A 26532-nucleotide genomic window follows, 5' to 3' on the forward strand; every position below is an offset into this window, starting at 1 on the left:
GAGTACGAGACCAGCCTGGCCAACATAGTGAAACCCTGTCTCTACTAAAAATACAAAAATTAGCTGGGCATGGTGGCACACACCTGTAGTCCCAGTGACTTGGGAGGCTGAGGCAGGAGAATCGCTTGAACCGGGAGGTGGAGGTTGCAGTGAGCCGAGATTGTGTCACTGCACTCCAGCCTGGAGACAGAGCGAGACTCCGTCTCAAAACAAACAACAACAACAAAATAAATTATTTAATAAATTATTGCCTGATGCAATAATATGTTGTATGTTGAATACTTTCAGCTGGTGAGTCGCTTGATCTCTACTGTTCATATACAGTACTTCTGCTTCTATCAGCTGATTTATTTGTTTAACGAGTCTATTGTGGTATTCTCAGAGCTGTTTATGCCAATTATATTTGTTACAGTAATTATGTAATCTACTTAAATACTAGTTAGACCAGTGAAATATTTGTGTAAGAATACAATTGTAATTTCTGTAAAAACTAAGTTAATGCTTTAGAAAGAACAAAGTGAGTTGCTAAAAAAAAAAAAAGACTTGAATTGGGAATGACTTTGAAAAAAGTAACTGCAATCTAGGTTTTTGCACCCAGATTGCTTTGTAAGGTCTTGCATCATTTTATAGAAGCCAAAACTAGAATTCTTTATAGGTCTTGATTCTGTATGAATATATACAAATGAATATTGTTTTTTAAGTTAAAGTAAGTTTAATATGTTTACAAAGCATTTTAATTTCTTCCTGCTTTTATTTTATTTATCCAGTTAGCTAATTGTATTAGTGTGCTTGGGCTGCCATAACCAAATACCACAGACTGGGCGACTTAACAGAAATTTATTTTCTCACAGTTCTGGAGGCTGGAAATTCAAGATTAAGGTGTCAGCAGACTTAGCTTCTTGCAGGTGTTCACTGTCTCACTGTTCTCACAAGGCCTTTCCTTTGTGCATCTGCACTTCCAGTGTCTGTTCCTCTTCTTTTTGTTTTGGATTTAGACAGTGTCTCACTCCATCACCCAGACTAGAATACAGTGGCACTATTATACCTTACTGTAACCTCAAACTCCAGGGCTCAAGCCATCCTCCAGTCTCATCTGTCTTCCTCTTCTTAGAAGAATGAGAGTCCTATTGGATTAAAGCCCCACCTTTAAGATTTCATTTATGTGTAATTACTTCCTTAAAGGCCCTGTCTTCAAATACAGTCATATTGAGGGTTAGGGACTCAACATATGAATTTTAGGGTAGAACAGAATATTCATTCCATTATACTAATGATTACCAATGTCCATCACATTGAATAAGAGGAGTCTGTTGTATGTTAGAGGATGCTTTTTTTTCTCCTCTCCTAGTCACTTACTTCTCATGTATATGTTTGTCTTTTGGTATTTTAAAGGATGTAAGGCATTTTGATAATTCAGATGGTAACATTACAGCTCTTAGAAATCATAGCATTTAAGGCCAGGCGCGGTGGCTCAAGCCTGTAATCCCAGCACTTTGGGAGGCCGAGACAGGGGGATCACGAGGTCAGGAGATCGAGACCATCCTGGCTAACATGGTGAAACCCCGTCTCTACTAAAAAATACAAAAAATTAGTCGGGTGCGGTGGTGGGCGCCTGTAGTCCCAGCTACTCGGGAGGCTGAGGCAGGAGAATGGCGTGAACCCGGGAGGCGGAGCTTGCAGTGAGCTGAGATCCGGCCACTGCACTCCAGCCTGGGCGACAGAGCAAGACTCCGTCTCAAAAAAAAAAAAAAAAGAAATCATAGCATTTAATAGAATCATTCGAGTTAGTAATATAATAGTAACTAACATTTATGTGCCAGGCACATGAGTAATACATGTAAAAAGCAAGCATTACTTATAGATTTTGCAGTTTTAGGTCGTGATATTAGAAAGAAAAGTAAATGGCATTAGCATTCTTTATTGTGTGGCCTACATAAATAGTATTCCAAAGAATTAGGAGGACGAAGCTGTGAAGACTCTTTAATAATTCATGGAGCTGCATAATAAATCAGCCATTCTATTTTAATGGAAAAATTTAAAAATTAAGATCCATTGTGGACTAATTTTTATGCTTGCTTTCCACTGAGTTTTATTTGTTTAAGAAAGTCTGATATTTTTTCCCAGATTTATAATATTTCCCTAAGCAAATTTATTTGAGACTCAAGGAAAACTGGGCTTTTGAGGATTTTTGTCCTATGTTAAAATGATAAATGAGGGTACTCACCTTTGGTATTTTTAAACCTGTAAAGGCAATGCTCATTTTTGTTGGGTTTTCTTTTTATCATTTTACTTTCTTCTTTTCAAATTGATTAAAAAAAAAAACAAAAAAAAAAAAAAACAAAAAAAAAAACAAGGAAAAGCCGCAAGTAATTTTTTGAAATGGTCTTCCCTATATAAGATCAAATTTAACTAGTGAATTTTTACTAGTATGATGTTTATTGTAACCGAAAATACTTTGTCATGTTAAATTAATCATGTTTGGTTTTTAATTAATTACTTCATTTCTACCTTTTGTTTCTGTGGAGAGGAGTGTATATAATTGTAGCAAGATCTCAGTCCTTTATAATGCAAGTGGTGACATAAAATTGTCAAACAGTTCTCACACACGTCTAACAAATTATTCTTGGGCTTGTTCAGAATTGTTGATTTTGGCAATGCAAGACTATTAGTTTTAGATTTTTACAGTTTTGTATACTGTGTCTCTTCATTTTTGATTTGTCACTTGTTAGGTTTAACTTCAGTATAACTTTTGGCCCACTTGGTATGTTGTTATAAAGTATTCTCCCTTTTCCTCTTTTAAAAGTGTAAATGTACGTTACAACAAAAATTGTCTAAGGAATATTGATATTTTATAAAATTTTGAAGTTTTATATTATTGGCCATACTTTTCAGACTTGCTTATGGCACATAAGTAGTAAAGAAGAAAATTCTTGACAACTGTATTAAAATTTTGAAATTGCCTGATAAGAAGGCCCAGGTTTTTTCATTATTCCTTGTTGATATATTCTGAAAGCCAAGTGAATGATGAGTAACACTTTTATAATGCATTATTGTTTATAAAACTTCCCTATCCACTTGACTTTATTAATGTCACCATTTTAGAAATGAGAAAGTAGCCTGGGCCGGGCGCGGTGGCTCAAGCCTGTAATCCCAGCACTTTGGGAGGCCGAGACGGGTGGATCACGAGGTCAGGAGATCGAGACTATCCTGGCTAAAACGGTGAAACCCCGTCTCTACTAAAAAATACAAGAAACTAGCCGGGCGAGGTGGCGGGCCCCTGTAGTCCCAGCTACTCGGGAGGCTGAGGCAGGAGAATGGCGTGAACCCGGGAGGCGGAGCGTGCAGTGAGCTGAGATCCGGCCACTGCACTCCAGCCTGGGCGACAGAGCGAGACTCCGTCTCAAAAAAAAAAAAAAAAAAAAAAAAAAAAAAAGAGAAAGTAGCCTGGGACTATCCCAGTTTGCTTAAATAGTTAAGTGGCAGAGTTGAGACCAAAACTCCTCTTTGTACTTGAAATTCTGTGTCCTTTTTTCTACATCTTGTTGCCTCTATACTGAAGCATATTTCTACCTTTGGAATATGCCAACATTAAAAAGTAAATATTCTTTTTATTTTTTATTTTTATTTTTGAGATGGAGTCTCACCCGGTTGCCAGGCTGGAGTGCAGTGGCGCAGTCTCGGCTCACTGCAACCTCCGCTTTCTGGGTTTGAGCGATTCTCCTGCCTCAGCCTCCCAAGTAGCTGGGACTGCAGGCGCGCGCCACCATGCCCAGCTAATTTTTGTATTTTTAGTAGAGACGGGGTTTCACCATATTGGCCAGGATGGTCTCGATCTCCTAACCTCGTGATCCGCCCGCCTCAGCCTCCCAAAGTGCTGGGATTACAGGCATGAGCCATTGCGCCCGGCTCTAAAAGGTAAATATTCTTGAGTGACGTATTACTAGTTTGTTTTTAAAGATAGTCTTTCCTTGTCCTGCTGTATAGCTAGTGTTACTTTTGGGGCCATGGTGGAATGTGTGTTTTTTTTGTTGTTGTTTTTTGTTTTTTGTTTTTTTTTTGAGACGAAGTCTCGCTCTTTTGCCCAGGTTGGAGTGCAGGGTCTTGGTCTCGGCTCGCTGCAAGGTACGCCTCCCGGGTTTACGCCACTCTCCTGCCGCAGCCTCCCGAGTAGCCGGGACTACAGGCGCCCGCCACCACGCCCGGCAGATTTTGTTTTTGTATTTTTAGTAGAAACCAGGTTTCACCCTGTTAGCCAGGATGGTCTCGATTTCCTGACCTCGTGAACCGCCAGCCTCGGCCTCCCAAAAATGCTAGGATTACAGGCGTGAGCCACCACGCCCGGCAGTTTGTTTTACTAGATCTTGCTGTCCCACTTAACACAACATGTAGTTGATGCTGCTATATGTGGTTGTAGTCACAGTGGTTACTTCTATAAAACATTTTTCTTATATGAAATGTATAGGATAAAAATGCTGATCTCCAGAGTTGTCCACAACAGACTGAGGTGTAATAGTTACGTTTTCAATGACAGTCACCTGAAACAATACTCTCTCAACCTTCTCCATAGAATCTACTTGAACAGATGAAAAGAGTATCCAGGGTCGCCTTTTCAAGGTTTCCTTGAAATCTTTTTTAAAAATTCATGCAACTTTTATAGTCTACTCTGTAATGGATACATGATTAAATATAAAAAATTAGTTTAGATTACCATTACATTAAGTGGGCCATCATGTGCCCTGTTTATTTTGTGGTTTATTTACCTGACACGCTACCTTATATTCCTAGTGGTTTGAGAAGTATTGAAGTTTGGGTACGTTTAATTCAAGATATTATATGGTTATTAATTTAGACTAAAGTTATAATGTATAAATCAGTTGTCTTTTTTTTGTATAGCTACATCATATAGTTTAGGTTATTTAAAAGAGGAATACTGCAAGATCACAGTGGCAGCTGATGACAGTTTATGTAATTTTTTATTTTGGATTGAATGAAAGAGTCCAGTAACATGAAGCTGATGAATGCATTAATCAGAATGGAGTGTCGCCAAAACTGAGGGTTTTAACTAAAGGACTGAAAGATTTTGAAGCTATGAAGGACAAAAGAACCATTAACTTTATGACAGTATTTTTTTAAACAAAGGAGATAATAGACACTGAGGTCACTTCAGAAAATGACTTATAGATGGCTTGAAGTGGAAGAAATTAGTCTTTATGATAAATAGTTTACATATTAGAATGATAGTAGTGTTACTGATCATAAACTCTGGTGTTTTGCTGGCATAATGCTGATGCCTATTTTCTTTATACATTATCCTTTCTCAGGATTAATGTTGTTACTGTGTTTTTCTTTTGCAGCTATTTGAATTAAAGTGTGTCTCTTCTGATTGACTTTTCCTTCTGAAATATTTTGTGATTTTTGCCTATCTCTTCCCAAAACTGTGTGTTCCCTTTTGATTAGAAGTATAAAAGATTAGAGATTAGGTATGAAGCATTTAAAACAAAGGGTAAGATAGATAAAGGTAATAACCTCATTTATTGGTGAGAAAAACAAGGCATGGTGACACTAAAGACATATTGAACATAAACTCAGTCTAGGTCTTCATACAATCCAGTACTTACCACCATCAAAGTATGTATGTGTATCTGAGAGAAAGAGAGAGTCTTTTCAAAAATTATTTTGCATAGCAAGTCAGAAGGGAACCAATTTGCATTATTTATAAATTATGACTTAATTTGAGATACTTAAAAAAGACTCGGAGAAGCAGACAGCAGCCTGGTGATGCTGCATATCATGCTGCCTGAATTCAGTTTTCAGGTTCATTTGGTCCACTTAGTTCCACATGAATTTTCTTTTGCTGTTGGTGGTACTTTTTCTTGAGTTTACATCGTGGAGGTCATTTTTCTTTTATACTTATGCAAATAAAATGATCTTGTTAAACGGGGTTTTTTGTTAAGTTAATGCTATCATAATAGTTTTAAACTATTGTTTCTGATAAACCATGAAAAAGCAAACATATCTTCCCCACTAGCTCCAGGAAAGCAGGCATTTAAGGTATCTGGATCCTGCATCTTATGGTTCTGTTTAGAAAGAACTATTTTATTTGCAGAAATAAGCAGTTCTCTGAAGACTGAGAGAACATATGTCTTTATGGTTCCAGCATGTTTTTAAACTATGCCAATAAAACAGTTTTTAAAGTACTAGTGCTAAAAGAATCTTTGGCATAGGTCAGTTGAAAACATAAATATAACTCAGGGATTCCAAGGTATGAATGATTTAGAGAAATGGGAAGTTTCTCATGTATATTTTTGTATTTTTTCCTCATTGTATGTTTTTATATTTTTCTTATTTATCATATAGTTATTTAACTTAGAATTATCTTTCTGGTGTTTTTCAAATTCACATGTAAACTTACGTCCTCTTTCCACTTTATGATCTAAGAATCTAACCCTGAGATTTTTAATGTGTATTTTTTACATAAGACATAAATGTACAATTTAGTAATTATAAAGTGAATGTCCATGTGCCTGCCACCAAGGTCAAGGTTATAGAATAATGCAGCACTCCAGAAGAACCCCCCTTTGTGGCCATTGTTAATCATAAATACCTCCCTCTGCAGTGTAACCACTATTCTGACTTTTATGCTAATCATTATCTTGCTTCTCTTTTGTAATATTGCCACTATTGAATTCATCCCTAAGCAATATAGTTTTGCTTGGTTTTGATCTTTGTATAAATGCATATTCGTTTTTATTAATTTTTATTTTAATGGATTATGGAAATTTAAAAAACTCACCTAGGAGAGGAATAGTCTACATTAAAGTGACAGCATATATATGTGCATGCCTGCACATGTTTTGGTCTGCTACTCAAGAAGGTGTTAAACAAGATTTTTAGTTTTAATGAAATATTACATACAGTAACTAATAAGCGGTCATTAAATGTTTATCCTAGTGTGTTGACTTTGTATTCTTTTATCATTTGAGATAAAGTTTTGAATTTTATCAAGTATAGATTCTAGCAGATAGCATGTAGAAAGTGTTAATACTTCTGTGTTGTCATAATAAGGACTAATATCCCCAATGCTTTTTTTATAATTATTAAGAAATTATGTATTGAGTGCCAGATGTCAAAGTTTAATCATTGTCACTCATTTTGAACACTCTAGATGTGAAGATTTTAATATGTATTAAAATAAAATATTTTCATAGATTTTAGGTGACTTACTATCATGTAGTGAAATTTTTAAAAAGTATAGATGATATGTAAATATCGAATTCAAGGATAAAGATTTCCAGTGGTACCTTGTTCTCATTAAGAATAACGCTAGAGGTTTCTCTTGATAGTATTGGGTGCCAGACTTTTGACCTGCTTGTCCTTGGTTTGGAAATGGCCTAGTGCTGTTTATAGTTGTATAACTTTAGCACAAGTGGTTTCTATAGCTACTGTCCAGTACCAGATGTAGAACAGTGGGAAGCTTTGATAAGGAGAGCAGGATTTTTAAACAAAAGCCGGACATGGGTAATTACCCTGAAGCTGAACTGAGCCCCATTATATTCAGCACTGTCATTTAAATTTCATTTCACTCTCTGCTGATTACAAGAAAATAAACCGACCCATTGTTTTTCTCTTCCATCTCTTTGCCTTCTTCCTCACACCTTACTTAAGAATGTATATCGTAGCTTTAACTGGTTCCATGAATCTAAAAAGGTTTTCCCCACAAAATTAGATGAACACTACCAGTTTGGTGGCTTTCACTATGGTGACAGCATCACTGGTTTTTACTTATCATAGAATAAATTTCATAAGCCATTTGTATTCAAGCGTTTGCAATGAAACTGCTGTTTTGTATAAACTACTGTCACTTTGAGACTATAAATGACTTAAGGTTAATACTAGTGAGGTAGAAGAAATCATTATCTCATTATCAGGAACTGTCAGTGAGTAAAAGGACAGCTTAAACCTGACCTACAATTAAAATAGAAGCCATTTGGTTTTCTGCTGAATGACTATAGAGCTCTGAAACTTCATCCTCTAGAAAGTGGACGTATCGTATTTTTAAAGAATAGTGATTTTATAAATTGATGATCATCGTTAGATATTTTAACTGAAATTTCAGGAATTCTATTAAATTAACTCTTGGCAATGAAGGGACACCAGGAGAGAATTTTGTCTTCATCATTATATTGATAGGGAGTGGTGCAGGAGATGAGACTTCACAATGAAGCGAGTAGGAGCCAGTTTGTAGTAGAGGATGGGCATGGTGGTTGGGGCAAGGAGGATGATGAGGAAATTCATATCTGATAACTGCTGTTTGCTCTGTAAAGAAGGATGCACTTTTTTTTTTTTTTTTTCTCTCTGAGAATAAATAAGCAGATACTAATGTAAGAATTGAGGATTGAGGACAGGTGAACTTTTAGAAAAGGTACTATGAGAAATAGGAAAAAAAAAAGCCATTTGCTTAACAATTTTTAGATTCGTGTACTTTTCCTATTTTTGTATACTTTATTTCTCTTACTGAATTACGTCTTCCTTGAGAGGAAGGCCATAGTTTTCATCACGTGACATGTGTTTATGAGACCATTTGTGTCAGGTCTTGGGGCTGAACAGACTAAGGCTTCTTATCCTTAGAAAACTTGCACATCAGGAGAAATGGCCACTCAAACCATATTCCAACATAGCATCTTGTGTTCTGTAGTGATCTGTGAGAAGTGTTGTTGAACATAGAAAAGCACCTACCTAAGGAGATGGTGCTTTTGAGGCAAGAGAGGAGGGGAATTTGGTTGGAAAGCCAAAAATTTAAGCAAGGTACAGAATGAGAGGCATTGTGGTACATGTGGGGAACCCTGGACTTCAGCGGAGCTGGAAATACTGAGCAGTGAGGGAGGAACAGCTGGAGATAACCTGGAAGACTAAAGAGAGGGAAGCCCAGTGTTGAGGGACCTTACCTGCTGTAGAGTTTCAAATTTATCCTGTTGGTAAAAGGGCAAGCCCATGAGGGATGTTTGGAAAGTGGCAGAAGCTCTGTGTTCTGTGAAGGGCCTCTGAACTTCACTTTGTTAGTAAATTTGAGCTGTGGAAGGATACCTGTGATACCACTGAGGAGGTTCCTGGCATAGTCAGGCAAAAATGATGAGGCTATGAACCAAGGAAGCTAGAATAGAGATTGTAGAGGGCATGGCGGAATTGAGAATTTTCGGGGGAGGTAGATGTGGCAGGACTCTGACTAATTGGATAATTGGGGTGAGGGAGATGAGCTAGGGGTGAGGGAGATGAGCTAAGGGTGATATTTCAGAAATCTGGCTTGGGACAACCGAATGGATGATTGCTTTCTTGTATGTTTTTATTCCCCACCCTTACTCCCAGGACCATGGTGCAGTGCTGCTTTCTTAGGCCGCTATAATAATCTTCTACTGATTTTTCTGCTTCTGCAGTTTCTTCCTCCATTCCATGTCCTACATGGTGGCCAGAATACCTTTCAGAATATAAATAGATAAGGAAACTCCTCTACTTAAATCTCATCAGTGGCTTTCTGTGGAATTTAGAATAAAATTCAGAATCCTTTACATAACCTTTATGTCAGCCTGATCTACTTCTGACCTGTCCAGTCTCATCTTGTGCCACCTTCCCTTTTGCTTGCCAGTTGTTATCCACCCTGGTCGTCTTCTTTCAGGTCCCAGAATGGATTTACCTCCTGTTAGTCTCAGAGTCTTCTCACACACACTGCGTTTCCTCTTCCTAGAATGTTTTCTTCCCCTCTTTTCATATGAGTAAATTTAATTCATCCTTTAGGTCTCAGATAAATTTCACTTCCTTAGAGAAGCCTTTCTTGTCCTTTCCCTTCACCCCTTCTGAGTAGGTGTTTCCTTTTATTCTTACTGCACTCTTTTCTTCCCAGTGTTTAATCACGGTTTGTAAGTATATGTCTGGATGTATATTGTTTAACGTCTGTCTTTCCCACCACTATACAAGCTCTGTGAATTCACAGACCTTGACTCTCTTGCTCACCATGCAATAAATATTTATGGAAAGAATAGTAACTTTTAAGTGATTACTCTGGGCCATTCTAGTATAAAAACAATCATATCAGTGGTATTTAAATCATCCATTTGAAGGAAGAGTACGAACAGATAGTTATGGCTAGCCAAATTTTTCCGTTAGAAAATACATTGAATTTTATCATTACCCTGATACTACTCTTCAAAAATCACTAGGACAAAAACATTTTAATCCTATGATTCCTAGGCCTCATTTCTCATGAGAAGCAAACCAATAAAACAGCTGAATTGACATATTGTGGAAAATTATAACACCTTCCCTTTATTTAAGAAGGAGGTGATAAAAGAGAATAGCAAATACCTGGGAGAAGGCAGTAATTAGGAGGATAGTTTTATCTAAGTGGAATTCTCAATGAAGAATCTTTCGTATCTTGGAAGTCTGAGCAGTTTATGATGGTCAGTTTGAAAAAACTTTTTATATATATGCATTCTCACGGTATAATCCAGAGGGTCATGAGTTGCGTTTAAAGCATCAGTTTCAAATATGACTACAGAACATACAGCTTGATTTATTTTCTTGAGAATGAATTCCCCATTAGATTAAAATTTGTTACAAGTGGCTGAAATACTTTTAGCATCATTTTTTGTTCTTTTTAATGCAGTATTTTTGATGTATAGTTGTAAACGTAAAGATTGACTTGAATAAGGTCACATTTATATACTTTTTCTTTCTTGTTCTAGAGAGTAATTTGGAATTTTAGGTTGGACACTGAGACAGTGTTACACGTTAGAATCACTGAGGTGAATATGTAGTCGTCTATTTCTCCATCATTCTTTAAAAATGAAATGGTGTGAATAAATGCTAACATTCCCTGAGGAAAAGGCCAGCCTGGTCATGTTGGGACTGTGGGACTCTAGATGTTTACAGCAATCCGGGACTCACAAACAGCTATCACAACAGGGTGCTCCTGGCAGATGTATGGTCTGCTGTGCTGTAAGCTATTTCAGTTCACATCAGAAAGTACTCCAAAGAAGGGTTACTATGCTCCAGCCAGTAGAGGGTAGTGTACACATAAAAGTAAACTACCGATTTGTAAGCCTGCCTTTGGTTTCTTTGGCAAGTGTGTTAAAATTCCTCGAGTGGTTTATGTTTAGAATTAGCAGTACTGATAGGACAGGAAATTGGCTGGGTGGGACAGTGGTTAAAGGAGTCCTGCCTAAAAGTTTAGATCTGAAATATGTGCTACCATAATGTTGCTGTTCAGTGAGGAATGTCCTCTAAATGTCAAACTCTATTTTGAATGACCCACTAATCTGCCATGTGGGAAATTAACTCTTTAGCCATTGTTTTGATGTAATTTCTACTGAAAAAAAAAAGAGAATCATAATGGGAAAAACATGAGTTTTGAAGTCTGATTTAGGCTACAATTCTGGCAATGCTACCTACCAGCTGTGTGATTTGTGGTAGATTGTTTAAACTCTTTAGCCTCCTTGTGTCCCTATCTGCAAAATTTAGATGATACTCTTCTGCAAAAAGATACAGAAAATTAAATAATTATGTAATAACACATAGTTGGTAGGAAATGTATCTTCCTTTCTTGAATCATAACTTGTATATTTCTTATAATGTTTACGATTGCTGATTGTCTTAAAAGGATCAATGATAGGGCTGAATGCTGTGTATCTTCCTTAGGTAGCCATTTATGGCTAACACAAATTTACCTACAGAAACTCTTCTGATTATAAAAAATGATAATAGTATAATCAATAGTCTTAATATTTTATTCATATCATCTTAATTACTACCAATGGTTAAGAAATTTGGAAAGTGTAGTCGTTTTATCACCATAATCTTCTCTCTTGCCATTTCCTAATTCTTGTGTGTTTTTATTTTTCCATCAAATATGTTTTGCTTACTAAACATTGGCAGAATGCGGGTTTTATAATACGTAGATGATATCACAATGAATAGTGGTAGACAGATTTGGAAATGTTAGCAAAACCAAAAGTCAAACACTGGGGTGAGCTTGAGTTAATGGGGGAGATCAAAGATTGTATTTGCCGAGGATACTCTTCTCCTTTTAAGTAAGCACTTTGGCCTTTGAGATACTGTGCTGGAAAAAAAAAAACCTTGCAGATATTCCTGGTTGAGATGTGCAGGGAATGTGAATAGAGAAGAGTCATGAAAAGGTGATGAAAAATATGTAGAGTTGAGTATCATCATCTCAGATGTAAGCCCTGGCAAACTAAACTGAAGATAGGATGAAAGAGAGGTAGAGAGAAAAGAGAAAACAAAAATGAGTTTGCCATTTTATTTAGCATTAAGGGTAATATAAGTTCTGAATGCTGCGTATAGTTTATTTCATATGGTCTGGGTGTACTTTAAATGTGTATTGTTCATAGGTATGTGGTATTTATATGTTTGATTATATGTGATATGTGTTGGACCATAGACATACTGAGTGTTTTGTGAGAAACGTTTTATGAACTATGGTCTTTCCACTTGAGTGAAGACAGTAGCCAAAGTCCTTGGAATGTCTTACTCGAAGCAGGACTTGTGCTGCTGGGTAATAGACTGGCGCCTGCCAAGTCTCTGGCTGCATAAGGGATTTGGAGCTTTTGGGTTTTCCAGAGTTTCTGTTATAAATGATATTGTGTTTTGCAATCAGGAGTCATTTGGTCTTTTAGAAAGGGGGCATTTTAGCACAGAACGCAAACATACACTTTACACTGATTCTGCTCTACTACCTGGGAAATAAGAAAATAGGATTTTCCCCCGAGGAGTTGCATTTCTAAGGGTAATGATCTTTCCCAACTTCTTCAGTAGCATGTATGTCTTTGTCACTGTGTCCCCATAGCACTGAATAGAACAGATGGTCTTTTAAGGGCTTATTTTGCCTTTATTCTGAGAGGTCTAAACTATTACAATAAAGAATGTCTTAAGTAGTAAATGTTTTCTCAATAATCGTTAGCATACATTTTAATCATTACTTTTGGATTTTTCAGGCTTTTGCTGTTCATTCCCAGTCTCTGACTCTGATCTTTATATTCTCTGACTTTATTACCAATAGTTGCCCTATTTCTATCCCTCCGGTCAAAGACAAACTATTTTTTTAAGCCCTTCCTTTGGTCCATGGAGGAAGCCCATCTTCCGTTGTGCTTTGGGCTTTGTCTTCTGCCTCCCTCTTGTGAGCTGCATAACCACACCTTAGGTCAGCTAGGTACGCTAGTAACTGAGCCTGGTGGTCAGTTTGCTGGAGTCATGTTTCTGTCCTACCTTAGTCTCCTTACTACTGCAGTTCTAGAATATTCCATGAAGTAATCCACAGGCAGTTCAAGGGGGAGAGGGAGGTGATCTTGCATGGCCTAGAGGGGCCATGAGAGTAGTGGACACAAGGGCAGAGCTGGGAAGTCCTTTATTGCTTGACTGTATTCTGATTCCCCTTGTACAGAAGAAAGTGAGATGTCATTCCGCAAAGTGATAGGTAATTGAATGTAAGTACCAAATACCAAGGGAAAAGTCTGAGAATTATGGACAATTTGAACTTACTTAGATTTTAGCCAAGTGGTTGGCATATTAAATTTGCACTTTAATAAATTAGATTTGGTCTCAGTATGGAGAATACACTAGAGAAGGAACCGCTGAAGGCAGGGCAGCTGTCCATTTAGGGAAAAGAGGCAAGGATGACGGAGGCCTAGATTAAATATTGGAGATATGAGTGGAGAGAAGTGGATTTGAGATGTTTAGGATATACAAGCTAAGATTTTAGGACTGACCAAATCTGAGAAGAGGGATTTGACCCAGGTTTCTGATTTTGATGACTGGATGGGGAACAATGCCAAGAATTGTGAGGATCAACATAGTAGCCGAAAAGATGGCAGCAACTGGACATAGCTTTAAAATAAAACCAAAGAAAAACATTCTGCCAGGATTAAGCTAACATAGCTCAGGAGGTGGTCAAGTTTTCTTGGTGATCTTACTGACATAAGGACAGATTTCGAATACCTGGAGGAGTAATTGATGGACTTCAGTCAGACTTTTGATAAAAGTTGAAGTAGTTGACATTAAATGGTGGAACATTGTTCTGTGTTGCCGTTGTCCTGGCACAGTCCTGATTATGTGGACCAGACTTGAGTCCACCTGTGGAGTCACCTGTTCTTTCAGGGTTTTGTTATCCTTCAGCTTCCCTGTGGTTCTTATACCTCCTCTTGATATGAAAAGTCTGTGCCATTGAAATATATCCTTAGTTAATAGGCCTTCATTAGTAAGACCTCTTATCCACTTCTACTCCTTTCTTGGTGGGCAGCTCAGCTGTCATGGCCTCAGTCCATCACCTATATTCTCAGAGCTCCTCCTGCTTCGTAAGTTGGGGAAAAAGGTAGCTCTTTTGGAGAAAACCTCATTACCTTGTAGTTAAGGGTGCAGTCTTTAGAGTCAAACAGATCTGTGTTCAGAGCCTAGCTCTGCCACTTACCAGGTGTATTATCTTGGGCCTGTACTCTTAAATAATTCCTCATCTGTAAAATGGTACTGATCTTTTACTTATTTCTTAGAACTGACAAGTTTTATTAGGTAGTACATATAAAGCATTTAGTATTGTTTTTGGTCCATACAAAACACCCAGCAAATGTTACCTTTCATTTGGCATCTTTAGTTGTATACCTACACGTTGACTCTCTAAAATTGATCTTTTGGGGGATTGTATGTAGCCTGAAGTTATTAATAGTAACCTTTGACATGTTTTCATGTGCTTGCAGGAATTTGGAACTGTAATATACTTAGGTGCCATAAAATTTCAGTAGCTACCTATTTCTCTTTGATGAATCAGGAAATCTGGGCATGTTTAAGTTGTAATAATTGAGTTTTTGGTGTGATTTTAAAAATACATATGGCAAAAATAGTTTCTGAATGAACAAATGTGCCAACATTATTTTGGCTAAACCTGGATTTTTATTAATGCTAGGTATGATGGAAAAATGAAGGTACTCATTTTATACAGGCAAAAATATTTTTGCAAATATGAAAAAATATTTTGAGGATTGTTATATTCCAGATATATTTTTGTATTTTTAGCTACCATTTTGATACTGAAATCAGGATAAAAAATCATGTTTTCCATTTAAGTCTCCACACTTGTCTTCAAAATCACATTAATCTAGGTGTAATTGAATATGAATTTATAGAAGTACATGGGAAATGAGATTTTATGTCTAATTAGATATTTTTCACAGTTGGATGAGAAGCCAGTGTTCCAGTGTTTCCTGCCAGGAACCTCAATTTTCTAAGCCAAAATATGTTTGACATTTTCACCCAGGTTGATATTACCATTAGATGTCAGTCTGAGCAGTAGTCCTTACTTGTCTGTGAAGTCTACAAGTGTGGAAATCTCTTGTTTAGCCTGTATCTTCATCTACTATGTTCACTTAAAGTTTCCACGAATTGTTTATTTCATTAACTGAATATGGAAATACCCCCAGACAATTTTGTGTTTCTGTATGACCTCACACAAATGTATTATTTTGTTGGTTCCCAACTTTTTCTTGAGTAGAAGCTTCCTTGTTTAGTAATTTTTTTTTTTTTTTTTTTTTTTTTTGAGACGGAGTCTCGCTCTGTCGCCCAGGCTGGAGTGCAGTGGCGCTATCTCCGCTCACTGCAAGCTCCGCCTCCCGGGTTCACGGCATTCTCCTGCCTCAGCCTCCCGAATAGCTGGGACTACAGGCGCCGCCACTTCGCCCGGCTAGTTTTTTGTGTTTTCGGTAGAGACGGGGTTTCACCGTCTTAGCCAAGATGGTCTCGATCTCCTGACCTCGTGATCCGCCCACCTCGGCGTCCCAAAGTGCTGGGATTACAGGCGTGAGCCACCGCACCAGGCTGTTTAGTAATTTTTATCCATAGGCACAGATGACTCCAGCATGTGCTGAACTTGGAATCAGAAGAAAGTTATAGCCTTGACTCTGTTACCTGGAACCATTCTCTTTGCCCTGAGGTAAAAGAAAGAAAGAAAGAAAAGAAATTTGTCCTCTGTTCGGAGGACTTTTGTGAGGCTTTCATGAGGTAAATGAAAACACTTTGGATATCCAAGCATGATAAGGATGTAAAGTGATGGCATATTTCTAATTCAAGTAGTGAAGGAAAATAAATATGCACTAGAGGGTGAGATTTTGCTTAAGGTAAACAACTGCTTTGGTATAAGCTAACTAAAGAAATAATTTTTACATTTTGTATTTTCCAACCAAACAGAATCGGGACCAGTATTCACATCTACTAAGTGATCATTTTCTGCCATACCAAGGTCATAATTCCTTCCGTGAGAAATATTTTAGTGGGGTAACAAAAAGAATTGCCAAGGAAGAAAAATCCACCCAGGAATGAAAATTAAGATTTTGACAATAAAGAGAGAGTAAGAATTTGATTTAGAAAGACATCTGGATGTGAACTTTCATGTATGATCCAGAAAATATGTACTGTTTTAAAATATTTTATATAGAAAAGCTACAAAGTAAATTGGGCAATGCTTTTAAAGTTATCTTTGTTTTATAGACTTTTTTGTTGTATGTATTACAGTCTTTATAATCTTATTTAATGTATATTTGTACTTCCAAGTACTGATGGAGATGGACTCAAAACAGTTATTTTTTTACAATTAATCTACAAAGGGAGTTAATATTGTTGACTTTTAAAACATCTGCTGGATATATTATAAGCAATTAATAGTAATTAAGAATGTATTCATTTGGTAGATATGTTTATTTGGTTTTTGATGGTCATTGATTTACATTGCCAATAATAAACCATATTGAGAATTTCTAAAATTGTGTCATATCTAGTTGTCTTCAGGGGGGATGTGATGAGGGAAATAAATTTTTATTTAGAAATTCCAGACAAGGAAGTAATAACAGTGCTAATAGTGATGATAAGAAAGGCTAAGACCTGACAACCTAAAAAGATTCCAAACTCCTTAAGGCCTGTCTACATTCGAAGCTCTTTTGTACCTTGGATTTGCTCCTGCATTCCTAACCAGTGACTGTTGGTCAAGTTGACTACCCACAATTTTTGGTTTAGAAAGTAACTGATAGTTAAAAGCAGTAACAACAACACAAATGCTTGATGGTTCCCTAATAGTATTAAGCCTAATCAGTGCCCTTTGAAATAGAAGCTATATTTTTCTTGAAGGAGAAACTTTGCTGAGTCCACATTGTGTCCATCATGAAAATATCTTGCTTGAAAACCACTATACCCATTAATTCAGGATGCTAATAGCTTTCTTGCCTTTGGTGGTCAAATGTACCTCAGCAGGGTGGCAGTAAACGGATCTTCTCTCTCTAACCAGAGCCTATATTATTTATTATTATTATTATTTTAGTGTTACTGCTGACTTTTATGGACTCAGAGTATTAATGTGCGCGGCTTAGGACCTCTGAAAGCTCAGTGCTGCCCAAGTAAAGAGACATCAGGCTATCTGCTTTGGTCTCTCTCCTTTTCTTGTCTTGCAGCTCGGGATTTCAGCAGCAGATCTCAAACATTTCACTGATTCTTTTGTTTGGGTTTCTGGATGTGATTTGTGGTACACTAGGGGGAAATCTAAAAGTATTCAAGGATGATTTATTTTCAGTATTTTTGTTATAAACCATCTTATTTAAAATGTTTCAAGGTTACATGGGGGGTGAGTTTGAAACTTCGTCACTGACTCAATTTGGAATATGAGATTTTAGCTTAGCCCCTTTTTTGGGTGGTCACAAAAATTAGTCCAAATAGTTCTGGGAAGTTGCAATATTAATTTTAGTCACATTATCCTTAAAAATTATCCAGCACTTTAAAAAATATTTGAAATTCTTTGTTATTATTACTAATTGAGGTCTTCTAAACTATAATTCCTATTATGAGGCTTATTTTCGTATTTAATCAGGAAGTTCACTTTCCCATTCCTGAAATGTCACTAGGCTCAGAGTATAATTTGTTTAGTTGGTACTCATAAATAAAAAAGAAACCTGATTACTTCCAAACTAATTTTGGTTTTAGAGCATAGGTCTCAAGCCCTCTTAGCAAGAGAGTTTTATTTTTTGGCGTTAGGATCTTATTACTTTCAGCGTAAGTTACAGCAGATCATTTCCAGGATTGCTCTGGTTTTCTATGTTACCACTGTATTCCTCATGTGCTTACAGCAACAATATCACCTAGCAAATTGCCTGCATTTCAGATGGTCCTGTAGTCTGGATTTACGGTATAATCTGTGAAGGAATTCCAGGTGGTCTGTGGACTGGCCTATTTTAATGTTTATAATATGACAAAATCTGTAATTTTGTTCCTGGCGTATATTAAATATCCATAAAATCCAGACGGTTACCTTGGTGGTGTTTCCTCGGAAGTGCCTTCTTCCTGTCTATTCTGGTGAGTCCTTTTTGCTGTGATAGCTGGGAGGGAATAGTGGAGTAGGTGGTCTTTGTGTTTAGCCGAAGTGGCCAGCAGATTTTAAACGTTTTAAAGCCACTTCCTGCCCAGGGTGACCCAGCTTTGGGCCAGCTTGCCACTGACTTCCTTATGACTAACTCTTTAAATACAAGGATTGAGCAATAAAATATTTTCAAACTGTTTAAGCTCTGGGAGGTAAGTCAGTATTGCCACTATTTCCTTGTTGAGAAAACTCACTCAAATATTGAGATTCCCTACATATTTAAGAAGACTGGCAATTAAACAAAATAAAACAACAATAACCTTATTTCAAGTTTCGTAGGGGAAAGTAGAGTATGTGTTAACATCACAGGAGGCATTGTAGTGGGTGTGTTTATTTTATTGGGTTAGAATTGTGCTTTAAAAGTTTGAGACATGGAAATAGCTTTTAAGGTAATATGTTTTATACTCGTAAATTAAAGAAGCAGGGATTTGACTTTTTTTCAACACTGGGAAATTAGATGTTGAGGTTGTGTTACATAGATGCCAATATAAGCAACTCTGGTTCTTGAATAAAAGTTCTTAGTCGTTTGGTGTTAGAAGAACTGCTGACATCTTATGCTGGAAATATTATCAAATATTCCTTATCCAAAGAGATATGGAATAAAACATAATGTTTCTCTGTTGAAAACTGAAGGTGACTTTTTTGGGAAATGATCTTATTTTCCATCCCATTGTAATAAATCTCCCTTGAAAAAGCACAGTGGAACTAAGCTCATGTTAATAGTTCTAATAGGAAAAAAATGCTTCGTAGATAAAGCAAGGCATAAATAAACTCATTAATGCATTGCAGTGGTGGAAATGGAGGTAAGTGTTGCCAAGGCAATTGATGACCTTATTGTTGACCTGCTTGACCAAAAGAGAATAAATTATACCAAAATAAGAACCTTGGCTCTTTTTGCTGGGTTATGGTTCTGTTCCATTATCAAGTTATTTAGAAAACTAAACACTTGCAAGAATCTTTGTTCTTAGAAGGATTGTATTCATAGAATAAGTGAAATCTACTTTGATTTCCAACTCACCCACTCCCATTTTTCTCAGATATTTATCAAGTAATGTGGTTTGTAATCCAAACAAAAAAAAGTGCCTTAATCCAGAACATACACATGGAGACAATAACAGCAGACTGATGGTGTTTGTACTTTACTAAAACACTGAGATCTTCTCTAAAACAGAGTGGTTTGAGAGCATAACATCTAGAGTGTAAAGAATTATAATGGAATGGTAAACATACTGTGATTCTATCTGGTCACAGAATCATAGAGACCAGCACATTCCTGTCTATCCTTTGGGGTGAAAAACTAGGGAATGTGACCCTTTTCCCTTAAAAGAGATCTGCCTTACAATGTTCATATGTTTCACTGTGTGGGATAAGCAAGTTGACATTTAGACATAACTGAGGCCAACCTGGAATTTGGCTCTTATCCCTTCCTTTATAAGCCGTTGTAGACAGGGCTCTTTGGGGGATGGAGGTTTAATTGTAATGGCAGTCTCTTAAGCCTGGGTCATGGAACAATATAGGGCTTAGCAGATGAATGTTAAGATAAGTCAGCTTCCCTTATGTAACTGTTAGCCCTATTTCTTGTGATATTAGGATGTGATTAGTATATTTTTGTTTTAAAATTTGAAAGTTCTTACTAAGATAATCATGTTGCAGTCATGCCAAAATGAATTGCCTAAAAAGGAACCTGTTTTGACCTCTATGACTTTAAAAATCTCTCCGTTAATCAAGCTTCCCTGGCTCTCTCCTGAGGATTTATCGGAAGAACTCCATTTTGGCTAATGTGCAGCAGTAAAGATTAGCTGGGCTTATGTGTGAAGTTAGTCAAATTAAAAGAAAAGGAAAAGGCTGAGGAGAAAATTAAAATTGAAAATGTAAATGGTACTTATGATATTGGAGTTGTGCTTTGATGGACTGCCAAAGTAATGTGTTGTAAGTTGGGGAAGTGGGTCAAGATGGGCAGAGTTGTTATTGGTGAGTTTTAAAAATCTTTAAGAGTCCCTTAATGTTTGTGTATAAATCTTGGAGTATCTCACCACAAGTTGGAGTGAATTCTGCACAAAGAGCAAAATGGCCTTTGCATTTTTCCATTTTTCTACAATTTATACCAATTGAGAAGCAATTCTCCATAGATCTCTTGCATTTCTATATGTCTTTCTAAGGAAGGCACAGACTTCTTGTATCCTGTACTGTCTTTTTGAGGATATTTGTATAGTGAACAATCTTGGAAGATACAGTGTCTTTCTCTCCCCTGTCTCGCCCTCCCTTTTAACTTCCAGAGCAGAGGTTTAAGTTTGTGTACAACCTCGGAAGATAGTGTCTTCCCTTCAGAGTAAAGACATGCTTACTGCCCATTATAAAAGATTGAGTTCCGTAAGCTTAAGATTTCTTCTTTGTAATAAAACCTACTGTAAGTGCAGGCACCCATCTGGGCCTAATCTGGTCACTCTTCTGGGACTTGGGTATAAGGAATAACTGATTTTTAAAATGCTGATTATCAGGGCAGGCACCGTGGTTCATGCCTGTAATCCCAGCACTTTGGGAGGCCGAGGCAGATGGATCACCTGAGGTCAGGAGTTCGAGATCAGCCTGGCCAACATGGCAAAACCCCATCTCTACTAAAAATACAAAAATTACCCAGGCGTGGTGTGGTACACGCCTGTAATCCCAGCTACTCCGGAGGCTGAGAAGTGAAAATTGCTTGAACCTGGGAGGTGGAGATTGCAGTGAGCTGAGATTACACCACTGCACTCTAGCCTGGGTGACAGAGCGAGACTCCATCTCAAAAAAAAAAAAAAAAAAAAAAAAAGGATTATCATGCCCTGCTTACTGTACCATAAGTAATAAAGTTCTCTGTATGTGACCTACGGGTATGTCTTTTACCAGTGTCGATGAATATGGCAGGCGCTTGCAATAGAGCAAAATCTCAGACCCTTCACAGTTCTTGATGGATTTTGATCATGAGGATGGGATGCGGACAGACACATAGCTTTCTGGAAGAGGAGGAGGGCTTTGGGGCTCATTAATAGGATTCATAGGAAGTCCTTAGTAATTGTTAGCAAGCATGTTGACCAAATTTCATGATCAACCTGATGATACATGGTCCTCAACTTCATTGCCTGTTAATGAGGAGCAAATGGGACAGTGGTTGCAGGCCAAGTATCAGAAAGTAGGTCCAGTGATAGCTACCCAAATGGTTCCTTGTTTTTTGCTAACCCTTTTCTGGGCATGGGGAGAGGTGTTTCCTCACCAGTTTGCCAGTTAGCTTCAAGTCCACCCCACTGTAAAAATTAGTACTAAGATATATCCTGGGTGGGCTGAAGGGTGTACCTCCTTAGACAATAGGTGAATCATTAGAACTTTGGTTGTTTTGCTTGGGACATATGGTGGCAGGGCACATCATGGTTGTTAAGGAACAAGGGCAACAAGTGGCCTATTTTATGGCTCAGCTCCTCCTGGCAGTCTGTCATGCCAGACTTAACATCCATTCAGAGAAAATAAAGGATTTTTGTTTCCAGTGGGTCTTGGTTGCTTTCAGAGAGCATTGGCATCTCAGGGATATATCCCTGAGACAAACTCCTGTTAGAAAGGATAGAGAGGCATTAACTAGTATTTGGTCTTTTACTGCCCTGAATTGAGTTTACTATGCTGATGAAGGTGACCTACTGAAGAATGAGAAACTGACCCAGAGAATTCTAGATAAATTCTTGCAGTTGGCCCCCCAACCTTGGAAAAGTGCTCTACCTTTTATGTTAAAGCTAGGCCAGAACTTAAGAGATATTTCTTGGTAATGGTGAAGATGCTGTTAATTAAGATGAACTCCTAAAAAAAGAAAAATGTCAATGTAAGTCAAGCTAGAGTCAGGTAAAGGACACAAACCCAGTGGCTTCAGTCTGAAGGCCATGTGTCCATGGTTGCTGAGTCAAAGGGTCCCCAGTGCCAAAACATTGTCAGATTTTGCTTTGTTTTGGGGACCAAAATCATTGGAATTTCATTTATTTGAGCTCCAAGCAGCTGCTATACTACTCAATACTAAAAGTAGATGTAAAGCCTTGCATACTGGCATGGAACCTCCTACCCCAACCCCATGTTCCCTCGTTTCTCCCTCTACCTTTAACCTGACATCAGCTGCTTTAAGGAGAAAGATGGTTAGGGATGGGGCCCAGGACTTCTTATCTCAAAGGAGGACCAACCACCACAAGTACCCATCTGAATATGCTGGGGGACTTTATAGGAGAAAGGGATGCAAACTTTTATGGCTGTGTTGAACACAGGTGCCCAGTTCACCATCTTACACAGTCCTGCGGGGGAAGGGTCCACTCAGTTTCAACTGATAGGGTTTGGGCAAAGTTCATAATAGGAAAGGAAAGTTAACATGACTTTGTGGGTATAGCGTGTTGAACCAATTCAATGCACTGTTGTTCTTTTTGCATCTGAATATATAGCAGAAAATGACATGTTCTATGCTTGACCTTTTCTGCCCCATAAGTGCTAGAGCCCAACAAGAAAGAGCCCTGTTTAGATAGGTACTGGTATCTTTGAGGCTACACAAACCTAATGATACCTTTGAGCTACAGAATATCCCGTAACTGATTACTTTGCTGATTGGAGACCCTGGTAAAAGGAGACACCCTTCATCCAGAGATGCCCTTGGAGTTTTGGATGCCTGGACTCCTTGACATGGCTGGCAAGGTACATGCCTTCTGAAAAACAACTAAGTATTAGCTACTACTGATGTGGACCGAGGGCAGGGAAATTCTGGGTAGAAGAGGGCAGTGCCCTGACAAAGGCCCCACCCTTAAGCCCGGAAACCCACGGCCCTAATTGGGAACAGGCATTCCTGTTTTTGTGCCCAAATGTTGCCTTTTGGCCTGCCATTCCCCCTTATCCTGTACCCATATAAACCCTAAACTCCAGACTCCACAAGCAGAAGAGTGGCAGAGAAGAAGAGAAGCATCTGAACGTCAAGAGGAGTTTGGCTGGAGACGGTTGGTGAGAAGATTGGTTGCAGGATGGCTGAACTCCAGGGGAAGATCATCCTCCCACTCCACCCCCTTTACAGCTCCCCATCCACCCCACTGACAGCCACCTCCACCACTCAATTAAAGCCCCACATTCACCATCCTTCAAGTTTGTGTGTGACCTGATTCTTCTTGCATGCTGGACAAGGACCCGGGTATCAAGAGGGCAGGGTGTAAAAGACTGTCACCCTGACTCTCCACTGAGCTGGTTTAACACTTAGCTGTCCACAGACGGCAACTGCTAAAAGACCATTAATTGTAACACGCCTAGACGCTACTGTGGGGCTGTAGCCCAAAAGCGCTCGCCCCAGCTCCTGCATCTGCCTGTCTGCGTGCTCCCCTTCCCATAAGGGGTTTGAGCCACACCCCTGTCGCAAGTTCCATGAAGGAGTCAGGCAACTCTCCTGTTTCACTACTGGGCTTCTATCAAAACTGAACACTTGAGCCATCCAGTCTGCCGTTCCCTTTTTGGAGTAGATCAAACAGACCTCATGACTACTAAAGTGGAAAGGGTCCAACTGGCCTTGCTTGTCATAGAAAATCATTATATGCAATAATCATTAATGCAACAGACCTAGCCCCAATGGCATCTTGGATTTACATGAAAAAGTGGCAGCTAATCCTTTGGGGAAAACTTTATTGCCTATTCCATTGCCTGAAACAAAGCCCCTGGCTTAGCACCCTCATTTCATAAAGGTTACATGTAGGGGATTTAAAAACATATTTAGGTGGCATTTAGGAGATTCCTCGAAATGCCTGTTGCTTCTTTCACTGGCAGATTGGCTAGCTGAAAATCAGTGCCATTTCAATGGACTGCTATGGCTGTTCAACCTCAGTGCCAGGTAGCAGAACTGAAAATGGATGTAGTTGATCTGGTCATTAAGTAGAATTCAAGGCCATTCTCAAAGCTCTGACCAATACCTTCCTTGAGGAGCCTTGTAATGTTTTTACTGACTGTTAGGTTGTTGCTAAAGACCTATGGTTTGATCTGCCACTTGGAAAACTACAGATTTGCAAATTGAAGACATCCTTCTTTAGGGACTTCAAACAGCGGAAACAAATTGTGGTGGCTAATAGAACTGTTGGGGTCATTCATATTGACATCCATTGTAAAGTCTCATTCTCTGAAGAGACCAGCTAGAATCACTCGGTTAGCTAGCACCACCTCAATTGCCATCATTGCTGCCTGGATCCCTTATTGTGCTGGACATGGCAACACATCCACTGTTATAGACAGGGTATAAGTAAAGTACTCGATGTTTCTGATGCAAAGGCTACCATTTGGTGCTAGACTTGTGACTCCTGCCAAAAGTTGACCTTGTTGCCTCTTGGTAAGGAAGAACACACTGCATGGGGTGTTGTCTCCACTGCTCCTGGCAGATTGATTACCTCAGACCTTCCACCACCCCTCTTTAGAGCTACTGGTTGTTCATCAATGCTATTGACACTTTCTCAGGTTACAGGGTTGCTGTTCCAGTGCAATCATTTGACTCCAGCCACACCACTTTGGCCCTTGAAACTAATCTTTGTCATGTGTTTGGCTTTCTGGATCATTTCATATGACAACGATACACCTTTTATTGCTAAAGCCACTCAGTCATGGGCTACAGTCAAGACATTTGACAGACTTTCCATACTTCCTACCATCCACAGGCATCTGGAATTTGCGAGCTTTGGAAATTTGCTCTACATTTGTTCTGTATTTTCTCTGGCAACCCTTTGCCAAACCTTCACAGAAAGGCTCAGCACATTGCTCAAAAGTTACCTCTCAACAGGGCAGTCTTCTGTCCTTTGTGGGATGCGTAAATCTTTTAATTGATGGTTTTAACTCAGACAATTGGTGATAAATAGTTTGAGTCTCAGGCCGAGAAGATTTTCCAAAACCAGCACCCGAGAGAGTTGTAACAATCAGTTGAAAAGGATCACTTTACCTAGTATGCTTTATTATTGATGTTGAAGCAGGCAAATAAATATTCTAGTTGACCTATTATCTTCAATTTTCTTTCTCTTTACATTTTTCTATAGATTCCAAGAGTGTTAATTTTTTTTTCTATTTTAATGTCAATTGTTGTTCCTCTGTACTAGTTGTATGTGTTACTCTATTTTTCCTGTAATACATGTTCTAAGGCTTGTCTATTGGTGATTGGTTGATGTCTGTGGGAGTTTCATGCATGGATTTAAATAATGACAAAGGAATTTACAGTCTGGTTGGGGTGATGAGACCTACACATAAAAAGATAGTTAACACAAGGCAGAATGAATTAAGTACCCAGGAGAAGCCTCAATGGAGTTTGGAAGGATGAGAATTTTCTTCAGAGTAGAATATTTAATAAAGATTTCACAGAAGGTGTGGTGCTTAAGCCAGAACATTACACACTTTTTAAAAATTCAGTTAAGTGGAGAGAGGAAAGAAGAACATTTCAGATTGGAGTTGTGTGTGAATAGTGTGAGGAAAGTTCAGATGTGAGAACGCGTGAGTCAAGTTCAGAAGATGATAGGTACTAACTAGACTAGAGGGAAGGGTTCATGTGTATGATGGTGGGAGAGGACTTTGAAGAAAGTAGGCTGGGGTCATGTTGCTAAAGACCTTGAATGTCAGTCTAAAGAAATTGTATTAATAATTATAGACAGACTGGACATGGTGGCTCATCATGCCTGTAATCCCAGCACTTTGGGAGGTGGAGGTAGGCACATCACTTGAGGTCAGGAGTTTGAGACTAGCCTGGCCAACATAGTGAAACACCGTCTCTGCTAAAAATACAAAAATTAGCTGGGTGTGGTGGCACACACCTGTAGTCCCAGTTACTGGGGAGGCTGAGGCAGGAGAATCGCTTGAATCTGGGAGGCGGAGGTTGCAGTGAGCCGAGATTGCACCACTGCACTCCAGCCTGGACAACAGAGCAAGATTTCATCTCAAAAAAAAAAAAAAAAAAAAAAAAAAGACAATAGAAAGTTGTCATGGGACTAAAGATTTGAGAATAGGGACTGATTTCAGAAAGGTGATTTGGGGTGTTGGTTGCAGTGGCTCACACCTGTATCCTCAGAGCTTTGAGAGGCTGAGGCAGG

At 38.4% G+C, this 26532-nt stretch overlaps 1 protein-coding gene across 4 annotated transcripts in view; it reads left to right on the top strand.

Moving 5' to 3' along the window:
• Positions 1–26532, top strand: part of LOC105465555 (tRNA methyltransferase 11 homolog) — a 106926-nt gene that overhangs the window by 38853 nt on the left and 41541 nt on the right. The window contains exon 13 of one of the 4 annotated variants that reach the window (XM_011714026.2): positions 16237–26418. The exons of the other annotated variants lie outside the window; for them this stretch is intronic. Coding sequence (XP_011712328.1) covers positions 16237–16368 — 132 coding nt within the window. The 3' untranslated portion in view covers positions 16369–26418. Of the gene's footprint in view, positions 1–16236; positions 26419–26532 lie in introns of those variants that run through there. 4 annotated transcript variants of the gene reach the window in all.

This window comes from Macaca nemestrina, chromosome 5 (genome assembly GCF_043159975.1).
Source record: "Macaca nemestrina isolate mMacNem1 chromosome 5, mMacNem.hap1, whole genome shotgun sequence".
Taxonomy (NCBI): Eukaryota; Metazoa; Chordata; class Mammalia; order Primates; family Cercopithecidae; genus Macaca; species Macaca nemestrina.